A 23,464-nucleotide genomic window follows, 5' to 3' on the forward strand; every position below is an offset into this window, starting at 1 on the left:
CATGCATGCCAGGATGGAGGAAACATGCATGGCAGGATGGGGAAAACATGCATGCCAGAATGGGGAAACATGCATGCCAGGATGGGGAAAACATGCATGCCAGGATGGGGAAAACATGCATGCCAGGATGGAGGAAACATGCATGCCAGGATGGGGAAAACATGCATGCCATAATGGGGAAACATGCATGCCAGGATGGGCAAAACATACATGCCAAGATGGAGGAAATATGCATGCCAGGATGGAGGAAACATACATGCCAGCATGGAGGAAACATGCATGCCAGGATGGAGGAAACATACATGCCAGGATGGAGGAAACATGCCACGATAGGGTACATTTACCAGGAAGGGGAACATGCCAGGAAGGGGGACGTTTACCTGGCTGGGGATACATTTACCTGGATGGGGGTAAATTAACCAGGATTGGGAACATTTACGAGGATGGAGGACATTTACCAGGAATGGGGTACATGCCGGGATGGGGGAACATTTACAAGGATGGGCAATATGTCAGGATGGGGTACATTTACCAACATGGGAGAATATGCCAGAATAGGGTACATTTACCAGGATGAGGTACATTTACCAGGATGAGGTATATTTACCAGGATGGGGCCAAATATACCAGAATGTAGGAAATATATATCAGGATGGGGGACATGTTTACCAGGAAGTGGCCAGGAAGGGGGACAGAACTACACAATGAAAGGGGAGGGGAGCAACTCCTACGTCTTTATGGGATTTCAAGATGTTCAGACTTTGAAATGTAGTGGTGGATTACAGGGTGACATCTGATTGCATTCCAGGCTAAAATCTCTGTCTAATATGCTGCAATTTTTTCTAGAAAGATCAACTGCTGTGTCTGGAAAGGGCTCAGCTTCAATGTGTGGTAAGCATGCATGAGCGTGATGCCCCCTGCTGAAGAGAAGACTGCAAAGGTAAGATTAAAATCAATTATTTACATTATAGGATTGGTTGGCACTTCGGAAAAAAAAAATGGGTTTAGGGCTACAGTTTGGGCACTCAGCCTGTAAAAGGTTCGCCATGACTGGCCTAGGATATATGCAAGATCAGAATCCCAATTTGCAGACACAGTGTTTCGGGGTGATTGCCCCTCGTCAGTGCAAAGTGTGGGTATCTGATCTGGCTGTATGAGAAGCTATGTGGGGACCACGGGGGAAGACTATTCTCCTTATGGAGACCTGACAAACCAGTCTGGCTGTCAGTGGTAAGGGGACTTATAGCTGCAATGCCCCTCTGTTAATTAATTGTGAGCACAAGTATTCCGGGTACTGCACATACGCCTCATTGATTTGAACAGGAGTGGATGTGCAGTAGCCAGCTGCGGACACTATCAGAAGACAGCATAAGTAAGGATGGTTGACCTTAGGGAGATCAACATCCAACACTGCGGAGACACATCACGTGTTTCTCAACGCAGTGATTCTAGAGCAATGCCCCCTGGGAAATATTCAAAACAAGAAAGCCGGCGAAGACACCATCACATGTTTCTCAACGCTGGCAGGAAACAAGCCAGGTCTTTCACCGGGAAGGAACAACCACGGGAAGGGCAGTCTCCAGTCAAGGAGACCACCTATGCCAAAGATGGTATCCATCCATAGACAGCTGTTTCAGGGTACTTGCCCCTCATCAGTGTGGAGTAGGAAACTGGCTAGTGGGAGCAATGCCTAGTAGAAGACTACATAAGCAAGGATGGTTGACCTCAGGGAGATCAACATCCAACACCGCGGAGACACCATCACGTGTTTCTCAACGCAGTGATTCTAGAGCAAGGCCCCCTGGGAAATATTCAAAACAAGCTATCAAAACTATCAGAAGACAGAGCAGATCTGGAATTGAGCAGGGGGGCTGGACGCCGTCCAATCAGCCATTCATGACCTATCCTAAGGATAGGTCATCAGTGTTAAAGTAGTGGATAAACTCTTCAATATAGCCATGTGTACTATAATCTTACACGTTATGAATTAATAAAAAGGCTTTAAAACATTCTCTCTCTCTCTCATTATTCGGGCATTTGGCAAATATAAATAATTTTGGTTCCTAATTGACCTAAAACAGGAAAGGTTTTCGTCTGATTTCATATGAGAAAAACGTGCAGATGTGTCTTTTTAGATAGTGTATGTAAATTCTGGTTTCAACTGTATATAACTCATGTTTGTGATAAATTTATTTTAGTAAAATGGTGACATCACTGCTTATATCATGTAGCTGAAGTGCAGCACAGATTCATCTAAGCTAAAAGCAGAGATTCTTTGATCAGGAATAGAGCAGACATTTATAGGACATTTCATAACTTTCCCAAATTCTTCTGAAAAAATATTCATCACATTCTGCATTGAACCGTTGTACCCAATTTATTATATACTTTAGGAGTCGGACAATTTTATACCGACTCCAACTCCGACTCCACCAAAATGGACACTGACTCCGACTCCATGACTCCGACTCCACAGCCCTGGTGGCTGCATATACATTCTTCCCCTGCCCCCATACTGTTTGTATATACTGCCCACCCTCCCCCATGCTGTGCCCGCGGAGCAGATACAATTCTTCCTTCACCGTCCCCCATACTGTGACCGCATATATATTCTTCCCCTGCTCCCATCCAGTGTCTGTATATACTGCCCACCCTCCCCCATACTGTGACCGCATATATATTCTTCCCCTGCTCCCATCCAGTGTCTGTATATACTGCCCACCCTCCCCCATGCTGTGACCGCATATATATTCTTCCCCTGCTCCCATACAGTGTCTGTATATACTGCCCACCATCCCTCCCCCGTGCTGTGCCCGTGGAGCAGATACAATTCTTCCTTCACCCTCCCCGATACCGTGACCGCATATATATTTTTCCCCTGCTCCCATACAGTGTCTGTATATACTGCCCCCTTCACCCCCATACTATTTTGCTTCGGTGTCTTCAGCTCACACTGGAGGACTTACTACCAGTGCTGTTTGCCGCCGCTGCGGCGCCAATGAGTGATGTCAGCAGAGAGATCAGCTGATCTTATCACAATGCTGATGTCACTCTGACTCGGAATTGCCAGCGGCCAGAGGGTTCAATTGTACTTGCGTCTGAAAGACACAAGTACAATTGATCACAGGGAGCTTCCCGCTGCACTCTGAGTCCGGCAACTCAGGCGGAAAACGGAGCCGCTGGGGAGACTTAAAGAGCGCTGCAGTAGGCTGACAGCTGCGCCAGCCTCCGCCCACTAGTTACGCCTCTGGGCAGGATTTCTTTCTAATCACTGATAGATTTCAGCTGGTGTCATGGTCATGACTTTCCATGGCTTTTTGCCCCCTCTTTCTGACTCGCCCACCCCAGGGCCTTCGGTGACTCTGTATTGGGCCGGACTAGTCCGGGGTAGTCAGCGGTGGCGGGGCCCGATTCCGTGACCCTGGTGGAGTCAATTAATGTGGTGATATTAGGAGATGATGATTATAATAAAGTTTATGAAAGATTCGTGACGCCACCTGTGGTAATTTGCAGCTATGGCGCCGCAGCTGCTGGATGGGACCTCCGGGGCTGATGTTATGGCAGCTGAGGTGTTTCTTGCTCTCCACAGGTAGAGCGGATACCCCGGGGCAACATTTGGGTGTTTGGTAAAGTCTATGGTGTTGTAGATGCAGTGCAGGATAAAGTAGACGACACAGGGCTTGCAGTTAAGATCTTTACTCACTGTTTTGGTCTTGGTGCTGCAGCAAACCGGTTGCCCACAGTATGCTGGGATCCACTGTCGGGTGCCTCCGACGATCCCGGGTAGTTCAGAGGTCAATACCGGTACACCCCTCCTGTGTCTCTTTAATGACTGACTTCCTAGCCTTGACCGTTATAGCTGTGCTGGTCTTGGCCTCCACCACAGGGCCTGTACAAAGGGAGCTAACTGCAGTTGTATCTTGCCCCCTTCACAGAGGGTCTGTGGCAGGATGTGGCCCTGGGCGCTTGCAACCACCCCAGGCCTCTTGGTGTTACTTTTGAGGAATTGTCTTTCTTCCCTCAGTCTAGGAACCGTCCCTGAATGCAGCCAGATTCCTCCACCCGATCTTTCAGTGGAACAGGCCACGAGCCAATATGCCCTTCCGTGGCCCTGGAATCCTTTCTTGCTCGGTGTCACCTGGGCCTAACCAGACCCCAGGATCTCCACCAGGAACTTCCTTCTGTCACTTTCTCTTCAGACTTTTTTTCTTTACTCTCCTGAGGTAACTACCTCCCTCTCCTCCTCCCTCTCACACTCTAGACTAGTGATGTGTCGGTCGCGAACGATCCGACACAAAGATCCAGCTCCCTGCTGTGAACGACAGGAGCCGGATCATCAGTGTGAGCCACTAAAAATATCTAAACGGCTCTTTTCGCCGTCAAACCCCGCCCACCCGCGGCTAAACTCCGCCTACTCAGCAATCTAATTGGCCGCTTGTAAGTGGGTGGGGCTTAGCCGCGGGTGGGCGGGGCTTTGGCGGCGTCACTATAATCTTAAATATGTGTTCACCTGGTATGAACACATATTTAATAAGGAGCCGAAAACGAGCCGAAAGAGCCGGCTCTTTTTGGTGAACGGAGCCATGGGAACCAGATCACCAAAAAGAGCCGGACTGCCCATCACTACTCTAGACTTAACTGAACTTGAACTTCCTGGTTCCCTTGTCTATTCTCTCACTTTCTGACTCCTCCCACATACCAACTGACTAGGCCCCACCCACACTATTGGGACCAGAAATGGGACTTATGGCCCCATGAATATATCTATGGGGGTTGCTGCCACTATCCCTGACGCAGTGTATGCCTACCAATTGGTGTGTGCAAGTTTAGTCTGTGGACCGGCATATGACCTCATTCTTACCCAGGATGGGACACCACACCTCTGGCTGAGGTACAATATCTCTGTGGCGACGGAAGCCTCAGGGGCGCCACATTTCTTCATGTATTCAGTATTTTTTTCCCTGTGTAATTTCTGATTATTACACATCACTTAATTTATGGACATCTACGATTTGATTTCTTTGCCTGTGTGGATTGGATGGATTGTTACTGACATCTGGTGAAAAATTCATGTCAATAACACCATTCTAAATATACTTACTTAGAATATTGGTGACGTGTTTAATACTTATTTCACCCACTATATATAAATGTTCACATGACACCCCAGGACGTATAGAAAATCTAATAATAAGTAATAATCCTGTGTTTGGTGTTGCTGCGTACGTGTTTCCTTCCCCTGCGTGCTGTCTTTGGGCACTAGAGGGAATTTGGAGCATTTTTCTTACTTGCTGCTTGGGTAATTCTGTGATGTAATAAAATATCACAATAATTGTCGCACGCGGTGAATTCTGAAACAGCAAATGTCAGAATCGCTGTTATTTGGTCACTTTACCAGAAAAAAATGGAATAAAGAGAACAGAAAGTCATGAGGATCCGAAAAATAGTAACGATAAAATCTGCAAGATCGCCTCAAAAAGAAAAAAAGGGACGCTCTGGGAATTTACATTTATTTGCTTTTTATATCGATTAAACAATAAATATTTTTTTATTTAAGGTGTAAACATTGGCAACATGCGAACAGTAACGACAAGTGAAGTTACATATCTGCACAAACAATAAGTAGTCAGAGCAGTAAGAAGTATTGGGCCTGCAGTGAGCCCGTCCTCACATCTTACGTCACACATTCTCTCCAGCTGCTGATGACGTCACAGTACATAAACCTGTGTTTATGGGCGTGGTCTTGGAGATCCGCTACCTATGACGTCATCTACTACCCACCTCCCTAAACCTATAGAACACGCCCCGAGCTCCCGCAACCTTCAGGCTCCGCCCATTGCTCTACTGAGCCAATCACTGTGATAGAGGGGCAGGAAGCTTTGAGGTTTACTTCCAATCAGTGCAGCCGTGGGCGGGGCTGAGCAGAGTGCGTGTGCCCTGAGAAGTGAGTGCGGGTCGAGTAGCTGAAGCGGGGACCGGGCTGCTAGCGCCTGTCTGTCTGCGTCACACGAAAATGCACTCGGATGCTGTCAGTAAGTAGAGGCCGCGGCGCCGTAGTGTGTGCTCGGAGAAGGCCGCTCCGGCTGTATGTGCGTCATGTTATGGAGGCGGTGGCGCCCCCTAGCTGTGAAACGGGGAATGGGGGCATTGTACAAGAATAGCTGCTGCGTAATAATAGCGGCCGCCATCACCGTCTGGCTCTCCCTCCCCCTCTGGCAGACAGACCTCCCTCTCCCCCCTCCTGCGGGCTGTAGCGCTCGGCCGCCGCTCCGGACAGCCCGGGTTGTGCGGTCCTGCAGGGAAGGCGGAGGTGCTGTGCTCGGTGCTGCCCTCTGGTGGCCGGGCAGAGCCGCGCTCCCTGCCGGAGACGTTCCTTTGTGCGCAGGTTGTACAAACGTTATGTGTTCAGGGCACAGGTCACATCTCCTGTGTGCAGAAAGTGGTCCTGTGTGATGGCAGCCTGTAGGGGGCACGTGCCCAGTGTTACCAGCCATGTCACTGCCTATAGGGGGGCACGTGCCCAGTGTTACCAGCCATGTCACTGCCTGTAGGGGGCACATGCCCAGTGTTACCAGCCATGTCACTGCCTGTAGGGGGCACATGCCCAGTGTTACCAGCCATGTCACTGCCTGTAGGGGGCACATGCCCAGTGTTACCAGCCATGTCACTGCCTGTAGAGGGCACATGCCCAGTGTTACCAGCCATGTCACTGCCTGTAGGGGGCACATGCCCAGTGTTACCAGCCATGTCACTGCCTGTAGGGGGCACGTGCCCAGTGTTACCAGCCATGTCACTGCCTGTAGGGGGCACATGCCCAGTGTTACCAGCCATGTCACTGCCTGTAGAGGGCACATGCCCAGTGTTACCAGCCATGTCACTGCCTGTAGGGGGCACATGCCCAGTGTTACTAGCCATGTCACTGCCTGTAGGGGGCACATGCCCAGTGTTACCAGCCATGTCACTGCCTGTAGGGGGCACATGCCCAGTGTTACTAGCCATGTCACTGCCTGTAGGGGGCACATGCCCAGTGTTACCAGCCATGTCACTGCCTGTAGGGGGTCGCATGCCCAGTGTTACCAGCCATGTCACTGCCTGTAGGGGGTCGCATGCCCAGTGTTACCAGCCATGTCACTGCCTGTAGGGGGCACATGCCCAGTGTTACCAGCCATGTCACTGCCTGTAGGGGGCACATGCCCAGTGTTACCAGCCATGTCACTGCCTGTAGGGGGCACATGCCCAGTGTTACCAGCCATGTCACTGCCTGTAGGGGGCACATGCCCAGTGTTACCAGCCATGTCACTGCCTGTAGGGGGCACATGCCCAGTGTTACTAGCCATGTCACTGCCTGTAGGGGGCACATGCCCAGTGTTACCAGCCATGTCACTGCCTGTAGGGGGCACATGCCCAGTGTTACCAGCCATGTCACTGCCTGTAGGGGGCACATGCCCAGTGTTACCAGCCATGTCACTGCCTGTAGGGGGCACATGCCCAGTGTTACCAGCCATGTCACTGCCTGTAGGGGGCACATGCCCAGTGTTACCAGCCATGTCACTGCCTGTAGGGGGCACATGCCCAGTGTTACCAGCCATGTCACTGCCTGTAGGGGGCACATGCCCAGTGTTACCAGCCATGTCACTGCCTGTAGGGGGCACATGCCCAGTGTTACCAGCCATGTCACTGCCTGTAGGGGGCACATGCCCAGTGTTACCAGCCATGTCACTGCCTGTAGGGGGCACATGCCCAGTGTTACCAGCCATGTCACTGCCTGTAGGGGGCACATTCCCAGTGTTACCAGCCATGTCACTGCCTGTAGGGGGCACGTGCCCAGTGTTACCAGCCATGTCACTGCCTGTAGGGGGCACGTGCCCAGTGTTACCAGCCATGTCACTGCCTGTAGGGGGGCACATGCCCATTGGACTGATAAAATTGCCATTAATTCCTCTCTAGCCCTTTCCTTGGTGGCTGTCACTAAGTGTCATGTGTCAGTAACGTTACGGCTCGTAGAGAAGTGCGGGTTATACCCCTTTTTGGTGGGCTCTACTCGTCACCACATGCCGAGGGGATTTACAATTCATTACAGCGCCATTCCCATGATTTTCTATGGTGAAAAAATGTAAATTGCTTGTAAAAATAAGTAATTTTGCAATTTACTTATTAAAAATACTGTTTTGAAGTTTTGTTTTGATTTTTGTTTACTGCTCGTTGCCTAGGTTACAGGCCACCTCTCCAATCCTACAGCTGCTTATATATCAAAGGAGTTCAGTGCTTACAAGCTGTTTTCTGTAGAGCTTGTACGCGTGCCGCACTCATTCAGCTCTGACCTGTGTCTGTGCCCTGCGCTCCTCTGATGCTGCGGAGACCAAGGTCTGCCATGCGTTCCACCACAGGTCCTCGCGCTGAGCTGCACTGCGTTCCAGATTTCCCGGCTGGCCGGAAACAATAGGTATCACTGGATATTGTGTGAGAGCTGGCCGGAAGCGGGGGAGGACTGCGTGAACCATACCTGCTGTGCTGGAAGCGCCCGCCGACGACCGCTGGAGGACCTGAGAGTGACAGATGTCCGTGGTTTATAGGTATGATTATCCTGGGAGGGAGGGGGGCCCTGTTCTGCTTTTTTGTGTGATAAACTTGCCCCCAATCCATGTTCCCCCCCCCCTCCACACCCAAGAATAAGCCCTACCCTGAAAATAAGCCCTAGCGCATTTTTTTTTGGGGCCAAATATAATATAAGACAGTGTCTTATTTTTGGGGAGCACGGTACTACCATGTATAAGACACTGTCTTATAATTTTTTTTGCCCTGAAAAATGTGTTAGGGCTTATTTTTGGTGAAACATGAGTTTGGGGTAAGTTTAGAGGCATACGCCCCCCCAGGGGAATCATACCAGACCCCGGATACCTGTGTCTCCCTGGGCCTCCTACAATCTACAGAGGGCGCTCCCGGCAGGTTCTTGTGCGCTCCACAGCGGTCCTCCCCTCCTTCCGGCTGACACACACATCCGGTCATACTGTACTGTTTCCAGGCGGCAGGGAGACCTGAGACGCTGTGAAATGGGAGCACCTGCAGTAGAACGCATCGAGAATCTGTGGTGGAACTCATCGATGCGTTCCACTGCGTCCCAGGTCCCCAGTGCAGTATGGTATTACTGAATATGTGTGTGTGCGTTCCACCGTAGGTCCTTGATGCGTTCCACCACAGGTCCTCGTGTTCCACAGCATCCATTCTGTCTTCTCTCTTTTGGGGGTGTCTGCTTTGTTTACTGAAGTTTCCTGCAGTATTCTTTAAAGGGAACCGGTCACCACTTTTTTGGCGTATAAGCTGCGGCCATGACCGTGCTCTTATATACAGCATTCTAACATGCTATATATAAGAGCCCAGGCCGGGGGTATAACATAAAAAAACACTTTATAATACTTACCTAATGGTCGCGCTGTGGGCCTAATGGGCGTCTCCGTTGTCTGGCGCCGCCTCTTTCGGCCATCTTTGTGCTCCTTCTTCTCTAGCCGCGGTGCATGACGGGTCCAACGTCATACACACTCGCCGGCATTCAGGTCCTGAGCAGCGAGTGTGTATGACTTAGTCGCGTCATGCACACAGGCTTCAGAAGAAGGACGAATATGACCGAAAGAGGCGGCACCAGAGAACGAAGACGCCTGTTTGGCCCACCGAGCGACCTTTAGTTAAGTATTATAAAGTGTTTTTTATGTTATACCCCTGGCCTGGGCTCTTATATACTGCAAGTTAGACTGCTGTATATAAGAGCCCGGTGGTGGTGGCTGCAACGTATAGGGCAAAAAAGTGGTGACAGGTTCCCTTTAAACTTTTTAGCTGCATGAACACTTCAATGAGCAACTAGGGCTTATTTTCGGGGTAGGGCTTATATTTAAGCCTTAAGGGTGCTTTACACGCTGCGACATCGCTAACGATATATCGTCAGGGTCACGTCGTTAGTGACGCACATCCGGCGTCATTAGTGACATCGCAGCGTGTGACACCAAGGAGCGACGATCAACGAGCGCAAAAAGTGAAAAATCGTTGCTCGTTGACACATCGCTCCTTTCCCAAATATCGTTGCTGCTGCAGGTACGATGTTGTTCGTCGTTCCTGCGGCAGCACACATTGCTGTGTGTGACACCGCAGGAACGACGAACATCTTACCTGCGTCCACCGGCAATGAGGGAGGGAGGAAGGAAGGAGGTGGGCGGTGTGTTTCGGCCGCTCATCTCCACCCCTCCTCTGCTATTGGACGGCTGCTGTGTGACGCCGCACGAACCGCCACCATAGAAAGGAGGCGGATCGCCGGGCAGAGTGACGTCGCAGGGAAGGTAAGTCCGTGTGACGAGTGTTAGTGATGTTGTGCTCCACGGGCAGCGGTTTGCCCGTGACACACAACCGACGGGGGCGGGTATGCTCGCTAGCGATATCTGTACCGATATCGCAGCGTGTAAAGTACCCTTTCCTTGGTTACCCGATATTTACCTTCGTTACCAGCGTCCGCCGCTCTCACGCTGTCAGTCCCGGCTCCCTGCACACATAGCCAGACTACACATCGGGTAATTAACCCTATGTGTACTCTGGCTAGGTGTGCAGGGAGCCAGCGCTAAGCGGTGTGCGCTGGTAACCAAGCTAAATATCGGGTTTGTTACCTGATAATTACCTTCGTTACCAAGCGCAGCATCTTCCACGCGTCGCTGGGGGCTGGTCACTGGTTGCTGGTGAGATCTGCCTGTGTGACAGCTCACCAGCAACCCGTGTAGCGACGCTCCAGCGATCCCTGCCAGGTCAGGTTGCTGGTGGGATCGCTGGAGCGTCGCTTAGTGTGACGGTACCTTTAGGCATGGATTAGCAACTGCTCGTGGCTCTGGGTGCATAGGGGACCTGACATGTTCACTTAAAGGTATTTTTATTACTCTCTGCAAAGTTAAGTTTCCATACATTTCATTAGTATTTGGTACTATTGCCCTTACACTGTATGACTTGGGTCAAATGTTTTGGATCTCCTTCCACAAGCTTCTCACAATAGTTGGTAGGAATTTGGGCCCATTCCTCCTGACAGAACTGATGTAACTGAGCCATGTTTGTAAGTCACCTTGGTCACATCGGCCTTTTTAGCTTTGCCCATAAATTTTCAATAGAATTTAGATCAGGGTTTTCTGATGGCCACTCCCAAATATTAACTTTGTTATCCCTAAACCACATTGTAACCAGTTGGGCAGTATGCTTCGGATCATTGTCAATTTAGGAGACCCATTTCCGCTGAAGCTTTAAGTTCCTGGTTGATGTCTTGACATGTTTCTTCAGTATTGCCACATAATCTTCTTTCCTCATGATGCCATCTATTTTGTGAAGTGCACCAGTCCCTTCTGCAGCAAAACAACCCCACAACATGATGCTGCCACCCCCGTGTTTCACAGTTGGGATGGTGTTCTTAGGCTTCAAAGCTTCTTCCTTTTTCCGCCTAATGTAACGATTGTCATTATGGCCAAACATTTCAATATTGGTTTTGTCAGACCACAGAACATGTCTCCAAAAGTTAAGGTCTTTGCTTCGGTGTGTATTTGCAAAAATGAAGGTCTGTGTGCATTTGCAAACGTTAAAATGGCTTTGTTTCCTTTGGAGTAATGACTTCTTCCTGGCACAGTGGCCTTTCAGCCCATGTTGATAAAATACTTGTTTCACTGTGGATAATGACACAATCTTACCAGCTTCCGCCAGCATCCTCACAAGGTCTTTTTGTTCTTGGGTTGATATGCACATGTCTGATCAACGCACGTTCGTCTCTGGTACACAGAATCAGTCTCCTACCTGAGCGGTATGATGACTGGACATTCCCATCTTGGTTGTACTTGCATATAATTGTTTGTACAGATGAACAAGGCACCTTCAGGCATCTGGAAATTGCACTCAAGGAGGAACCAGACTCTGTGTGTCTCTCTGTGTGTCTCTCTGTGTGTCTCTCTGTGTGTCTCTCTGTGTGTCTCTCTGTGTGTCTCTCTGTGTGTCTCTCTGTGTGTCTCTCTGTGTGTCTGTCTTATGCTGCCCACCACCCCACTCCAGATGATTGATTTGGCCAGCATGAATCAAGACACTGGTTACCTTTTAAGTGCTGAACATGTTCATATAGTAAGTACAGACTCTACAGCTAAGGTCAATCTGTAATATAGGTGCGTGATCAGCCAGGGGGCTCCCAACAAAGGTCTCCAGGTCTTCCTTGTGCAAAAGCTTATTATGCTCAAACCCGGGTCTTGTATGCTGCATTTCGTAGAGTACTACAGTGTGTCCCCGAAAAAAAGACCCCGTATTATAACTCTTCCACCCACCCCACCCCCTTCCCCCAGAAAAAAAAGGACAGGGGCTTAGTCTGGTGGAAACACAGTTGGGGGGGAAGGTTTACCCCCTCAATTATGTAGAAACCCCCATCCCAGGAGAATAATATTTTCCAGTCTCCGGATGTCTGCGCCGCTCCCAGGTCCTCCTGCGGTCTTCGGTGGGTGCTTCCGGCAAGTATGTACCACACAGTCCTCCAGCACTTTTGTCCGATGCTCGCATACATCAGATCATGTGTGTATATGTTTGTGTGTATATACCGTGTTTTTCCAAAAATAAGACACTGTCTTATATTTTTTTTGCCCCCCAAAAAAGCACTAGGGCTTATTTTTGGAGGAGGTCTTATTCTTGGAGAAACACGGTTGGGGGTAAGTTTACCCTCCAAAAAAGCAGACCCCCCCCCCCCCCCCACTTCCCAGGAGACTCATACTCACCAGACCAGGACGTCTGCGTGGTTCCAAGGTCCTCCTGTGAGCTCCGGTCGGTGCTGCACGCTGTCGTACCCTGCTGCTGGCTGACTGACACACACACGCGCAGGTCGCACACAGCAGGTCGCACACAGCAGGTCGCACACAGCAGGTCGCACTCAGCCGGTCGCACACACACACACACACACACACACATCACTTACGGCAGCAGGGAATGAAGCAAGTCACGTGTCCGGCCGCAGGTCCTGTTCGTTACGGTCCACTGCACTGCATCTCAGGATTCTCCCGGCGAGAAGAGATCGGTATCGCTAGATGAGGTGAGTGTGTGTGCGAGCCGATGTTTGCGTGCGAGCCGATGTTTGCGTGCGAGCCGATGTTTGCGTGCGAGCCGATGTTTGCGTGCGAGCCGATGTTTGTTTGTGAGATCTGATTGTGTGTGTGATATCTGATTGTGTGTGTGTGTGCGATCACTGCAGGTCCTGCTGCTCAGCATCGGGGGAGTGTAATTTCCGGGTGCCGCTGTGTATAATGAAGTGTTCTGCAGTATCTAACTTTTTTAGCTGCACGGACACTTCATTATTGATCCGCGACTAGGGCTTATTTTCGGGGGAGGGCTTATATTTAAGCCTTTCTCCGAAAATGCTGAAAATCCCTGCTAGGGCTTATTTTTGGGGGAGGTCTTATTTTTGGAAAAACACGGTATATATATATATATATATATATATAGCTGCTAGGAAACCACTGCTAAGGACAGGCAACAAGCAGAAGAGACTTGTTTGGGCTAAAGAACACAAGGAATGGACATTAGACCAGTGGAAATCTGTGCTTTGGTCTGATGAGTCCAAATTTGAAATCTTTGGCTCCAACCACCGTGTCTTTGTAGAAAAGGTGAACGGATGGACTGTACATGGCTGGTTCCCACCGTGAAGCATGGAGGAGGAGGTGTGATGGTGTGGGGGTGCTTTGCTGGTGACACTGTTGGGGATTTATTCAAAATTGAAGGCATACAGAACCAACATGGCTACCACAGCATCTTGCAGCGGCATGCTATTCCATCCGGTTTGCGTTTTAGTTGGACCATCATTTATTTTTCAACAGGACAATGACCCCAAACACTTCCAGGCTGTGTATGGGCTCTTTGACTAAGAAGGAGAGTGATGGGGTGCTACGCAGGGCTGTGGAGTCGGAGTCGTGGAGTCTGAGTCGGAGCTCATTTTGGTGGAGTCGGAGTCGGTATAAAATGCACCGACTCTGACTCCTAAAATATATAATAAATTGGGGACAGGAGTGCAATGCAGAATGTGCTGAATATTTTACTAAATAATATTTAGTATAATGCTTATATTTAAGTGAAAAATTTATTGTAGTACAATGTGAACATCAGACATTTAATTGTTTTTATGATACAATAATCAAGATATTTGGATAGAACATAAAATATTTATTGGAATACAACTTTAGAACACAAAAAACTAATAAATTGTAAATATGTTATATATATATATATATTACATATTTACAATTTATTAGTTTTTTGTGTTCTAAAGTTGTATTCCAATAAATATTTTATGTTCTATCCAAATATCTTGATTATTGTATCATAAAAATTATTAAATGTCTGATGTTCACATACACATATTCATGTACTACAATAAATTTTTCACCTAACTATAAGCAATATATGTAGGAGCCGGAGTCGGTGCAAGAGAATTTGAGGAGTCGGAGTCGAAGGTTTGGCTTACCGACTCCACAGCCCTGGTGCTACGCCAGATGACCTGGCATCCACAGTCACCAGACTTGAACCCAATCGAGATGGTTTGGGGTGAGCTGGACCGCAGAGTGAAGGAAAAAGGGCCAACAAATGCTAAGCATCTCTGGGAACTCCTTCAAGACTGTTGGAAGACCATTACTGGTGACTACCTCTTGAAGCTCATCAAGAGAATACCTAGAGTGTGCTAAGCAGTAATCAAAGCAAAAGGTGGCTACTTTGAAGAACCTAGAATATAAGACATATTTTCAGTTGTTTCAAGTATTTCACTCCACATGCGTTAATTCATAGTTTTGATGCCTTCAATGTGAATCTACAATTTTCAGAGTCCTGAAAATAAAGAAAACTTTTTGAATTAGGTGTGTCCAAACTTTTGGTCTGTACTGTGTGTGTGTGTGTGTGTGTGTGTGTGTGTGTGTCTTTCTTGGTAAAAAAAAAAAACTATAACTTCCAATAGTGCAGGTTTAAATTATTAATTTTTAGGGTTTTTTTTTATTTACCTCGTTCACAATATAGTAACTTGACAGTATGGCTTTCCTAGGTCACTGGGAATTCATAGATACCAAACATGTATTGTTTTACTTTTCTATATAAGGTGGGGAAAAAAATAAATCAGAAACTTGTGAAAAGAAAAAAATAGCGCTTTTGTTGCTATTTTCCAAGACCCGTATCAGTGGCTGGTGACGGCTCATTATTTTTGCGTCTTGAGCTGACTTTTTCATTATACTGTTTTGGTGTAGATGTTATGTTTTGATTGCCTGTTATAGCATTTTATTGCAATGTTGCAGCGACCCCAAAAAAAAACCAAACAAACATATTTTTGGCATTTTAAATCGCACAACCTCTGGCTGTAATGATAACCCTTCGATACCCCATGATCAAATCATGGGGCCACCGATGGCGTGTTACATCGTGCTTTCAGAGTTTGACAGTGTGATCTAACTGGTTAAGAGGAGTTGGTGGATCTCCGATCCACCCGCTCCTGTTAGCTGCAAGTGTCGGCTGATCAGATCAGCCGACATGTGCAGGGAATAATGCGGGCTCAGCACGTGAGCCCACATTATAGGGAGGGACACGACCAATAATGTATCTATGTCATTGGTTGTGAAGTGGTGAAGCAAAAACCCTGCCCTGTGGTAGAGGAGTCCACCATAGAAGTCTAAGGCTGGGTACACCTATCCGGATGCGGCGCACGCCAGTACAGTGTATACAGTACACTGGCAGCGCAACAAGCGCCAGTCACATGCTGTCATGTGACTGGCGCATATGACTCGGAAGTTGCGGCGCTGCCACTGTAGTGTATCATACTGTACTGGCGTGCGCCGCATCCGTCAAACCGGCAAAAAGCCTTACAAAGATCAGTGGGAGAGCTCCAGAGCACTTCCAGACTTATTTGTTTCCCGGATCTTTTCTAAACCTAAGACCTCATTCACATGTCCGATTTTCCACGTATGACAAACATGGACTGAATATTTATATGTGTTGTCTGAAAGTAATGTTTTTCTCTACTCTATTTATCTGGCGTAATTTAAAAAAAAAAATTCTCCATTCTGACAGTGTGAAAATTGACCGCATTAGACGTCATCCGAGTGCGGACCCATAGACATATGACCAAAATCTGACTTCTACGTAGTTTTCAGCGTACGGCATGGTCTGCAAAAATCACAGCCATTTGAATGGCCCCAACAAGGTACGAGTGCTACCTATGAAAATAGCACTTGGAAGGCTTGGCTATTTACAGCACTGCTACAGCATGTCAGTGTCAAGTACCTTGTGGAGGGCAGAGCTAGGCTGAGAATGGAGCCCAGGCACTGGAGGAGTCCTCAAGAGCACTTCAAGACATATCTGCATAACACAGATAAAGTGGATTCTTCTGCAACAGAGCAGGGTTTTTGTTTAATAAAGGCATAGATTAATTTGCTTCTAACCTACCCCCACCCATGTTTATAGAGATGGGGATAATCTGTTGCACCTGCCTCCAGTAACTCGGATAATATTTATTCACTTATATAGCACCGTTAATTCCATAGCGCTTTACATATATCAGCAACACTGTCCCCATTGGGGCTCACAATCTAAATTCCCTATTTGTATGTCTTTTGGAGTGTGGGAGGAAATCGGAGAGCCCAGAAGAACCCTATACAAACTCCTTGTAAATGTTGTTCTTGGTGGGATTTGAACCCAGGATCCTAGAACTGCCAGACTGCAGTGCTAACCACTGAGCCACCTTACATGTAGAGCATGCGAGTTAGGAAGGGTTTGGACTTTCACAAAACGTCCTGTAGTCATTATTACAAATCTAAAACCAAAAAACCCTGCAGTATTACTTACCATCCCTGGGCTCAGAGCTGCATCTCTGCTGCTGACTGTTCTTTGTTGTTTAGTTGCAGCCCTGACATCACATTAATAGTGCTGCAGTCAATCACTGAGCTCAGCGGCTCTGCTTGTGTAGACTTCATGGGCCACCGTGAGCTGCCAAATCGGCGACAGCACTGCAGAGGCCGGTGCAGCTGTGGAGACACCGCTCTGGACCTGGGGAGGAGAAGTAATAATAATCATTTTATTTATTTATATAGCGCTATTAATTCCACAGCGCTTTACATACAATGGCAACACTGTCACCATTGGGGCTCACAATCTAGAGTCCCTATCTGTATGTCTTCAGAGTGTGGGAGGAAACCGGAGCACCCGGAGGAAACCCACGCAAACACGGGGAGAACATACAAACTCCTTGCAGATGGTGTTCTTGGTGGGAATTGAACCCAGGACCCCAGCGCTGCAAGGCTGCAGTGCTAACCACTGAGCCACCGTGCAAGTAATACTTCAATTATTTAGTAATACTTTATAACTGCTGCAGCTTATACCATGTTTTTCCAAAAATAAGACCGGGTCTTATATTTGTTTCCAAAAAAAGGTCTTGGGCTTATTTTTGGGGGAGGGCTTATTTTTTTCCAGGAATAACAATCACACATTTATGCTCAATTTACCTTGAAGGTGTAGGGCCAGCTTTACGGGTAGTAACCTTAATCCCAACTTACATTCACAATTGCTGGTGCAGTGTCAGTGTCTCTAATGGTAACACTTAGGCCCTGTGCACACACTACGGTTTTTGACGTGGTTTTGGATGCAGTTTTTTTAAAATCTACATCAAGATCTGTATGCCTCTCCTGAAGCCAGTTCACTGTCCCTCAGACCGTCGGAGGGCCGGACTATAAGAAAAACTATGAAAATCCCTATGCACACTACACGTATCTCATTTTAAAGTAAAACAAAAAGGGAACAAATACAACATTCAAAATAATCGAAAATAATTGAATATCCTACACTCAAAGTTTAATTTTTCTCTTTTTTGACGTCATTATTTCCTAGGGATTCCAAACTGCCATTAGTAAAATACCAATAGATATATATATATATATATATATATATATACACAGCCCTACAAAAACAATATATGCCAACAATAATATTGTACACACACTGTACCTCAGATTATAACACTTACACTGTAATCCCCAAATACAGCACAGTGCACCTCTGAAATGTGCTTCTCTCTTCCCCCATATAGGTCCAGCTCTTTCCCTCATATAGGTCCCATGCTCTCTCCCCCCCCATATAGGTCCCATGCAGTCTCCCCCCATATAGGTCCCATGCAGTCTCCCCCCATATAGGTCCCATGCAGTTTCCCCCCATATAGGTCCCATGCAGTTTCCCCCCATATAGGTCCCATGCAGTTTCCCCCCATATACAGTTAGGTCCAGAAATATTTGGACAGTGACACAAGTTTTGTTCTTTTAGCTGTTTACAAAAACATGTTCAGAAATACAATTATATATATAATATGGGCTGAAAGTGCACACTCCCAGCTGCAATATGAGAGTTTTCACATCCAAATCGGAGAAAGGGTTTAGGAATCATAGCTCTGTAATGCATAGCCTCCTCTTTTTAAAGGGACCAAAAGTAATTGGACAAGGGACTATAAGGGCTGCAATTAACTCTGAAGGCGTCTCCCTCGTTAACCTGTAATCAATGAAGTAGTTAAAAGGTCTGGGGTTGATTACAGGTGTGTGGTTTTGCATTTGGAAGCTGTTGCTGTGACCAGACAACATGCGGTCTAAGGAACTCTCAATTGAGGTGAAGCAGAACATCCTGAGGCTGAAAAAAAAAGAAAAAATCCATCAGAGAGATGGCAGACATGCTTGGAGTAGCAAAATCAACAGTCGGGTACATTCTGAGAAAAAAGGAATTGACTGGGGAGCTTGGGAACTCAAAAAGGCCTGGGCGTCCACGGATGACAACAGTGGTGGATGATCGCCGCATACTTTCTTTGGTGAAGAAGAACCCGTTCACAACATCAACTGAAGTCCAGAACACTCTCAGTGAAGTAGGTTTATCTGTCTCTAAGTCAACAGTAAAGAGAAGACTCCATGAAAGTAAATACAAAGGGTTCACATCTAGATGCAAACCATTCATCAATTCCAAAAATAGACAGGCCAGAGTTAAATTTGCTGAAAAACACCATGAAGCCAGCTCAGTTCTGGAAAAGTATTCTATGGACAGATGAGACAAAGATCAACCTGTACCAGAATGATGGGAAGAAAACAGTTTGGAGAAGAAAGGGAACGGCATATGATCCAAGGCACACCACATCCTATGTAAAACATGGTGGAGGCAACGTGATGGCATGGGCATGCATGGCTTTCAATGGCACTGGGTCACTTGTGTTTATTGATGACATAACAGCAGACAAGAGTAGCCGGATGAATTCTGAAATGTACGGGGATATACTTTCAGCCCAGATTCAGCCAAATGCCGCAAAGTTGATCGGACGGCGCTTCATAGTACAGATGGACAATGACCCCAAGCATACAGCCAAAGCTACCCAGGAGTTCATGAGTGCAAAAAAGTGGAACATTCTGCAATGGCCAAGTCAATCACCAGATCTTAACCCAATTGAGCATGCATTTCACTTGCTCAAATCCAGACTTAAGACGGAAAGACCCACAAACAAGCAAGACCTGAAGGCTGCGGCTGTAAAGGCCTGGCAAAGCATTAAGAAGGAGGAAACCCAGCGTTTGGTGATGTCCATGGGTTCCAGACTTAAGGCAGTGATTGCCTCCAAAGGATTCGCAACAAAATATTGAAAATAAAAATATTTTGTTTGGGTTTGGTTTATTTGTCCAATTACTTTTGACCTCCTAAAATGTGGAGTGTTTGTAAAGAAATGTGTACAATTCCTACAATTTCTATCAGATATTTTTGTTCAAACCTTCAAATTAAACGTTACAATCTGCACTTGAATTCTGTTGTAGAGGTTTCATTTCAAATCCAATGTGGTGGCATGCTGAGCCCAACTCGCGAAAATTGTGTCACTGTCCAAATATTTCTGGACCTAACTGTAGGTCCCATGCAGTCTCCCCCCATATAGGTCCCATGCAGTCTCCCCCCATATAGGTCCCATGCAGTCTCCCCCCATATAGGTCCCATGCAGTCTCCCCCCATATAGGTCCCATGCAGTCTCCCCCATATAGGTCCCATGCAGTCTCCCCCCATATAGGTCCCATGCAGTCTCCCCCCCCCCATGTAGGTCCCATGCAGTCTCCCCCCCCCCCCCCCATATAGGTCCCATGCAGTCTCCCCCCCCCCCCATATAGGTCCCATGCAGTCTCCCCCCCCCCCATATAGGTCCCATGCAGTCTCCCCCCCGCCCCCCCCATATAGGTCCCATGCAGTCTCCCCCCATATAGGTCCCATGCAGTCTCCCCCCATATAGGTCCCATGCAGTCTCCCCCATATAGGTCCCATGCAGTCTCCCCCATATAGGGCCAGCTCTTTCCCCCATATAGGTCCCATGCAGTCTCCCCCATATAGGTCCCATGCAGTCTCTCCCATATAGGTCCCATGCAGTCTCTCCCATATAGGTCCCATGCAGTCTCTCCCATATAGGTCACATGCAGTCTCTCCCATATAGGTCCCATGCTCTTCCCCCATATAGGTCCCATGCAGTCTCCCTCATATAGGTCCCATGCAGTCTCCCCCATATAGGTCCCATGCAGTCTCTCCCATATAGGTCCCATGCAGTCTCTCCCATATAGGTCACATGCAGTCTCTCCCATATAGGTCCCATGCAGTCTCTCCCATATAGGTCCCATGCTCTTCCCCCATATAGGTCCCATGCAGTCTCCCTCATATAGGGCCAGGTCTCTCCCTCATATAGGTCCCATGCAGTCTCCCTCATATAGGGCCAGGTCTCTCCCTCATATAGGTCCCATGCAGTCTCCCTCATATAGGGCCAGGTCTCTCCCCCATATAGGTCCAATCAATCCCCCATATAGATCCAGCTCTCTGATCCTCCTCCATGCCCAGTAAAAAAAAAGTGAAAATAGACATTACTTAGTACTGCAGCCGCTCCCGCGCTGTGGTCCCGGCTCCTCTGTCTTCGGCTGTAAGGCCTAGTTGAGCACGTCGTGCGTCCATGACGAGATAATTCTAGGTCCGGACGACGAGCGTCCACAAACAGGAACGAGACTTCCCGTGTAGCGCTCGGCGGGCTATGTCAATTGTAAGCGCCTGTGCGCTTACAATTGAAATAACACAAGGAAATTGTGACACAGGCCGGGTAAATGGCCTCCGGGGGACGGATGCGGGCCGTAGTTTGGGAACCCCTGGTCTATGGGATCGTAGATTTGCTGTGCACAAGGTGCTGTTTTCTTTCTCCGTGCGGTTTTGATGCAGAAAAAGTCTGCAGCACGTCAATTATTGGTCAGGTTTAGCAGTGTGTTTTCACCTATTGACTTCAATTGACTTTCTTGATGGCCCAAAAAACGCATAAAAATGGCACCAAAACCGCATCCGGTTTCGACGTTTTGGTTTTTTTTTTGCCACAGCGTGCAGAAAATTTCTGCACCAAATTTGTAGCGTGTGCACATAGCCATACTGGCACTCTCAACACACTTTGTGTGGCAAATGGCACTCTTCTTCTCTATGCGACTGGGAGGGGCAGACGGCGGCAGTCTGGAGCGGGACTTGGGGATGGTGGTTGTGACGTCACAAGTAGCTGCTTCTGCAGGATACAGCAGTGCTGGCTGAGAGGCAGGGTCCATGAGGCGATACTCGGGAGGCAGGAGGTAGGACCCTGGAGCAGCAGCCAAGCCCACACCATAGCGCAGTAGTGGCCAGAAAGCGGTACTCGGGAGGCGGGGCTCAGGAGCAGCTACCAAGCAACAGTAGCGGCCAGGAGGAGGGAACCAGGTCTTCACACTCAGGAGTGGGTGGGCAGATGTTACCCTGCCATGGTGGGAGGAAGCGGCAGGATGATTTAGGAGCTACATTATGCCTATTCCAGTGCTTCCAGCATTAGGTTGTGTCTCTGTGATGTTAGTGACATAACCTAGAGTCACATGACATAGTCAGCGCCTGTAGCGCTAGGTTAACTAGGGTTTAGTTTTGGAGTAGGTCTTATATTTAAAGCCTACTCTAAAAATCAAGCTAGGGCTTATTTTTGGAAACACAGGGTAGCAGAATATATTTTGAAAAGGGACAAACTCTTTAATACTGCACATGTCTAGTTTCACTCCAGTATGGGGTTGATTGAGGAATGTAGAACCAAATAAAGTGGACGCCTAATTTTTACAGACCCAGCATGGTTCTCACCCAGGAGTGGGGACTAGTGTTCCACCCGAGACCACATCTACATTATTAACTGATGGCACATATAGATAAGAGATGTCATCTGATCACTGAGGGTTTCCATAGCAGGACTGGTAATAGGTAGCATTCTGCTGATCACCCAGATTGCTTCATTTCAAGGAGTTGTCCACTTAGGGCAAGCACTTTCTGTTAGGGTTGTGCACACTTTTAGTAATTTTAGTTTCTAAGAACAATAGAAAACAAAAAACCTCATCAATAAGGTTAATGTAATTGGAGCATGATCCAGATCTGATCAATGAAACCCAATGGCATAGCAGAACCTCTTCTCCTCACTAAACTATATACGACTTTACTCGCTCCTCCAACGAGAGAACACGGCTAAAGTTTGCCCATGGCAAAGTGCTAAACTTTTATGTTTCCTCAACAAGTTGGGGGTCTCTGCACCTGGATCCCCACAGGTTAGCTCTACTGATATGTCACTATGGCAGGTCAGTCTTTTGAAATATCAATTATTTAAAGGGAATCTGTTACCAGGTTTTTGTCCCCCCCCCCCCCCCCCCCCATCTGAGTGTAGCATAATGGATAGACAGAGACCCTGATTCCAGCGATGTCACTTAGGCTAGTTTCACACTTGCGTTGGACGGCTTCCGTAGCATTGCGTTGTGTGATGGATGCAGCGGATGCGTTGAATATAGTAGCACAACGCAATGCTACGGATCGTACAAAATAACGGAAAGCGTTATTTATTTATTTTTTTTTCTTGTTTACAGTACCGGCAGCTGACTATTGTGAACGATCAGCTGAAAAATAAAGGTTTCCGCTGCTCAAAAAAACGTTACATGCAGCGTTCCATCCACCCGGCGCAGCGTCAAAATAACGACGCTGCGTCGTCCAGCGGATGCAACGCTGACACTTGCGTTAGTGCGTCGTCCATACAAGTCTATGGAGAATAGCGCAATGCGTTAACGGACTGCGCTATTCTCCATAGTGACGGACTGCGCTGAACGCAAGTGTGAAAGTACCCTTACTGAGCAGTTTACTGTCATTTTGATAAGATCACTGATTTCTCAGCTGCAAATCTAGCAGTTATACAGAGCTCATGAATATGTGGACTACCTCGCAGCACACAAAGTAGTCGTATAATGATAATGTACTGCTGATTAAACAGTGATTTTATCAAAACTATACTAAGCAGCCCAGTAAATGACACATCGCTGGAATCAGGGTCTCTCTCCCTACATCATGCTGCTATCTGATTAGGTGATAAAAACCTGGTGACAGATTCCCTTTA

At 47.7% G+C, this 23,464-nt stretch overlaps 1 protein-coding gene across 1 annotated transcript in view; it reads left to right on the forward strand.

Moving 5' to 3' along the window:
* The first annotated feature begins 5,784 nt into the window (after nucleotides 1–5,784).
* DCUN1D4 (defective in cullin neddylation 1 domain containing 4) overlaps nucleotides 5,785–23,464 on the forward strand; it is a 139,984-nt gene continuing 122,304 nt past the window's right edge. Inside the window, exon 1 of the mRNA XM_075347033.1 lies at nucleotides 5,785–6,032. Within this exon, the coding sequence (XP_075203148.1) occupies nucleotides 6,014–6,032 (19 nt within the window). The 5' untranslated portion in view covers nucleotides 5,785–6,013. The remainder of the gene's footprint in view (nucleotides 6,033–23,464) is intronic.

Source organism: Anomaloglossus baeobatrachus, chromosome 1 (genome assembly GCF_048569485.1).
Source record: "Anomaloglossus baeobatrachus isolate aAnoBae1 chromosome 1, aAnoBae1.hap1, whole genome shotgun sequence".
Lineage (NCBI taxonomy): Eukaryota > Metazoa > Chordata > Amphibia > Anura > Aromobatidae > Anomaloglossus > Anomaloglossus baeobatrachus.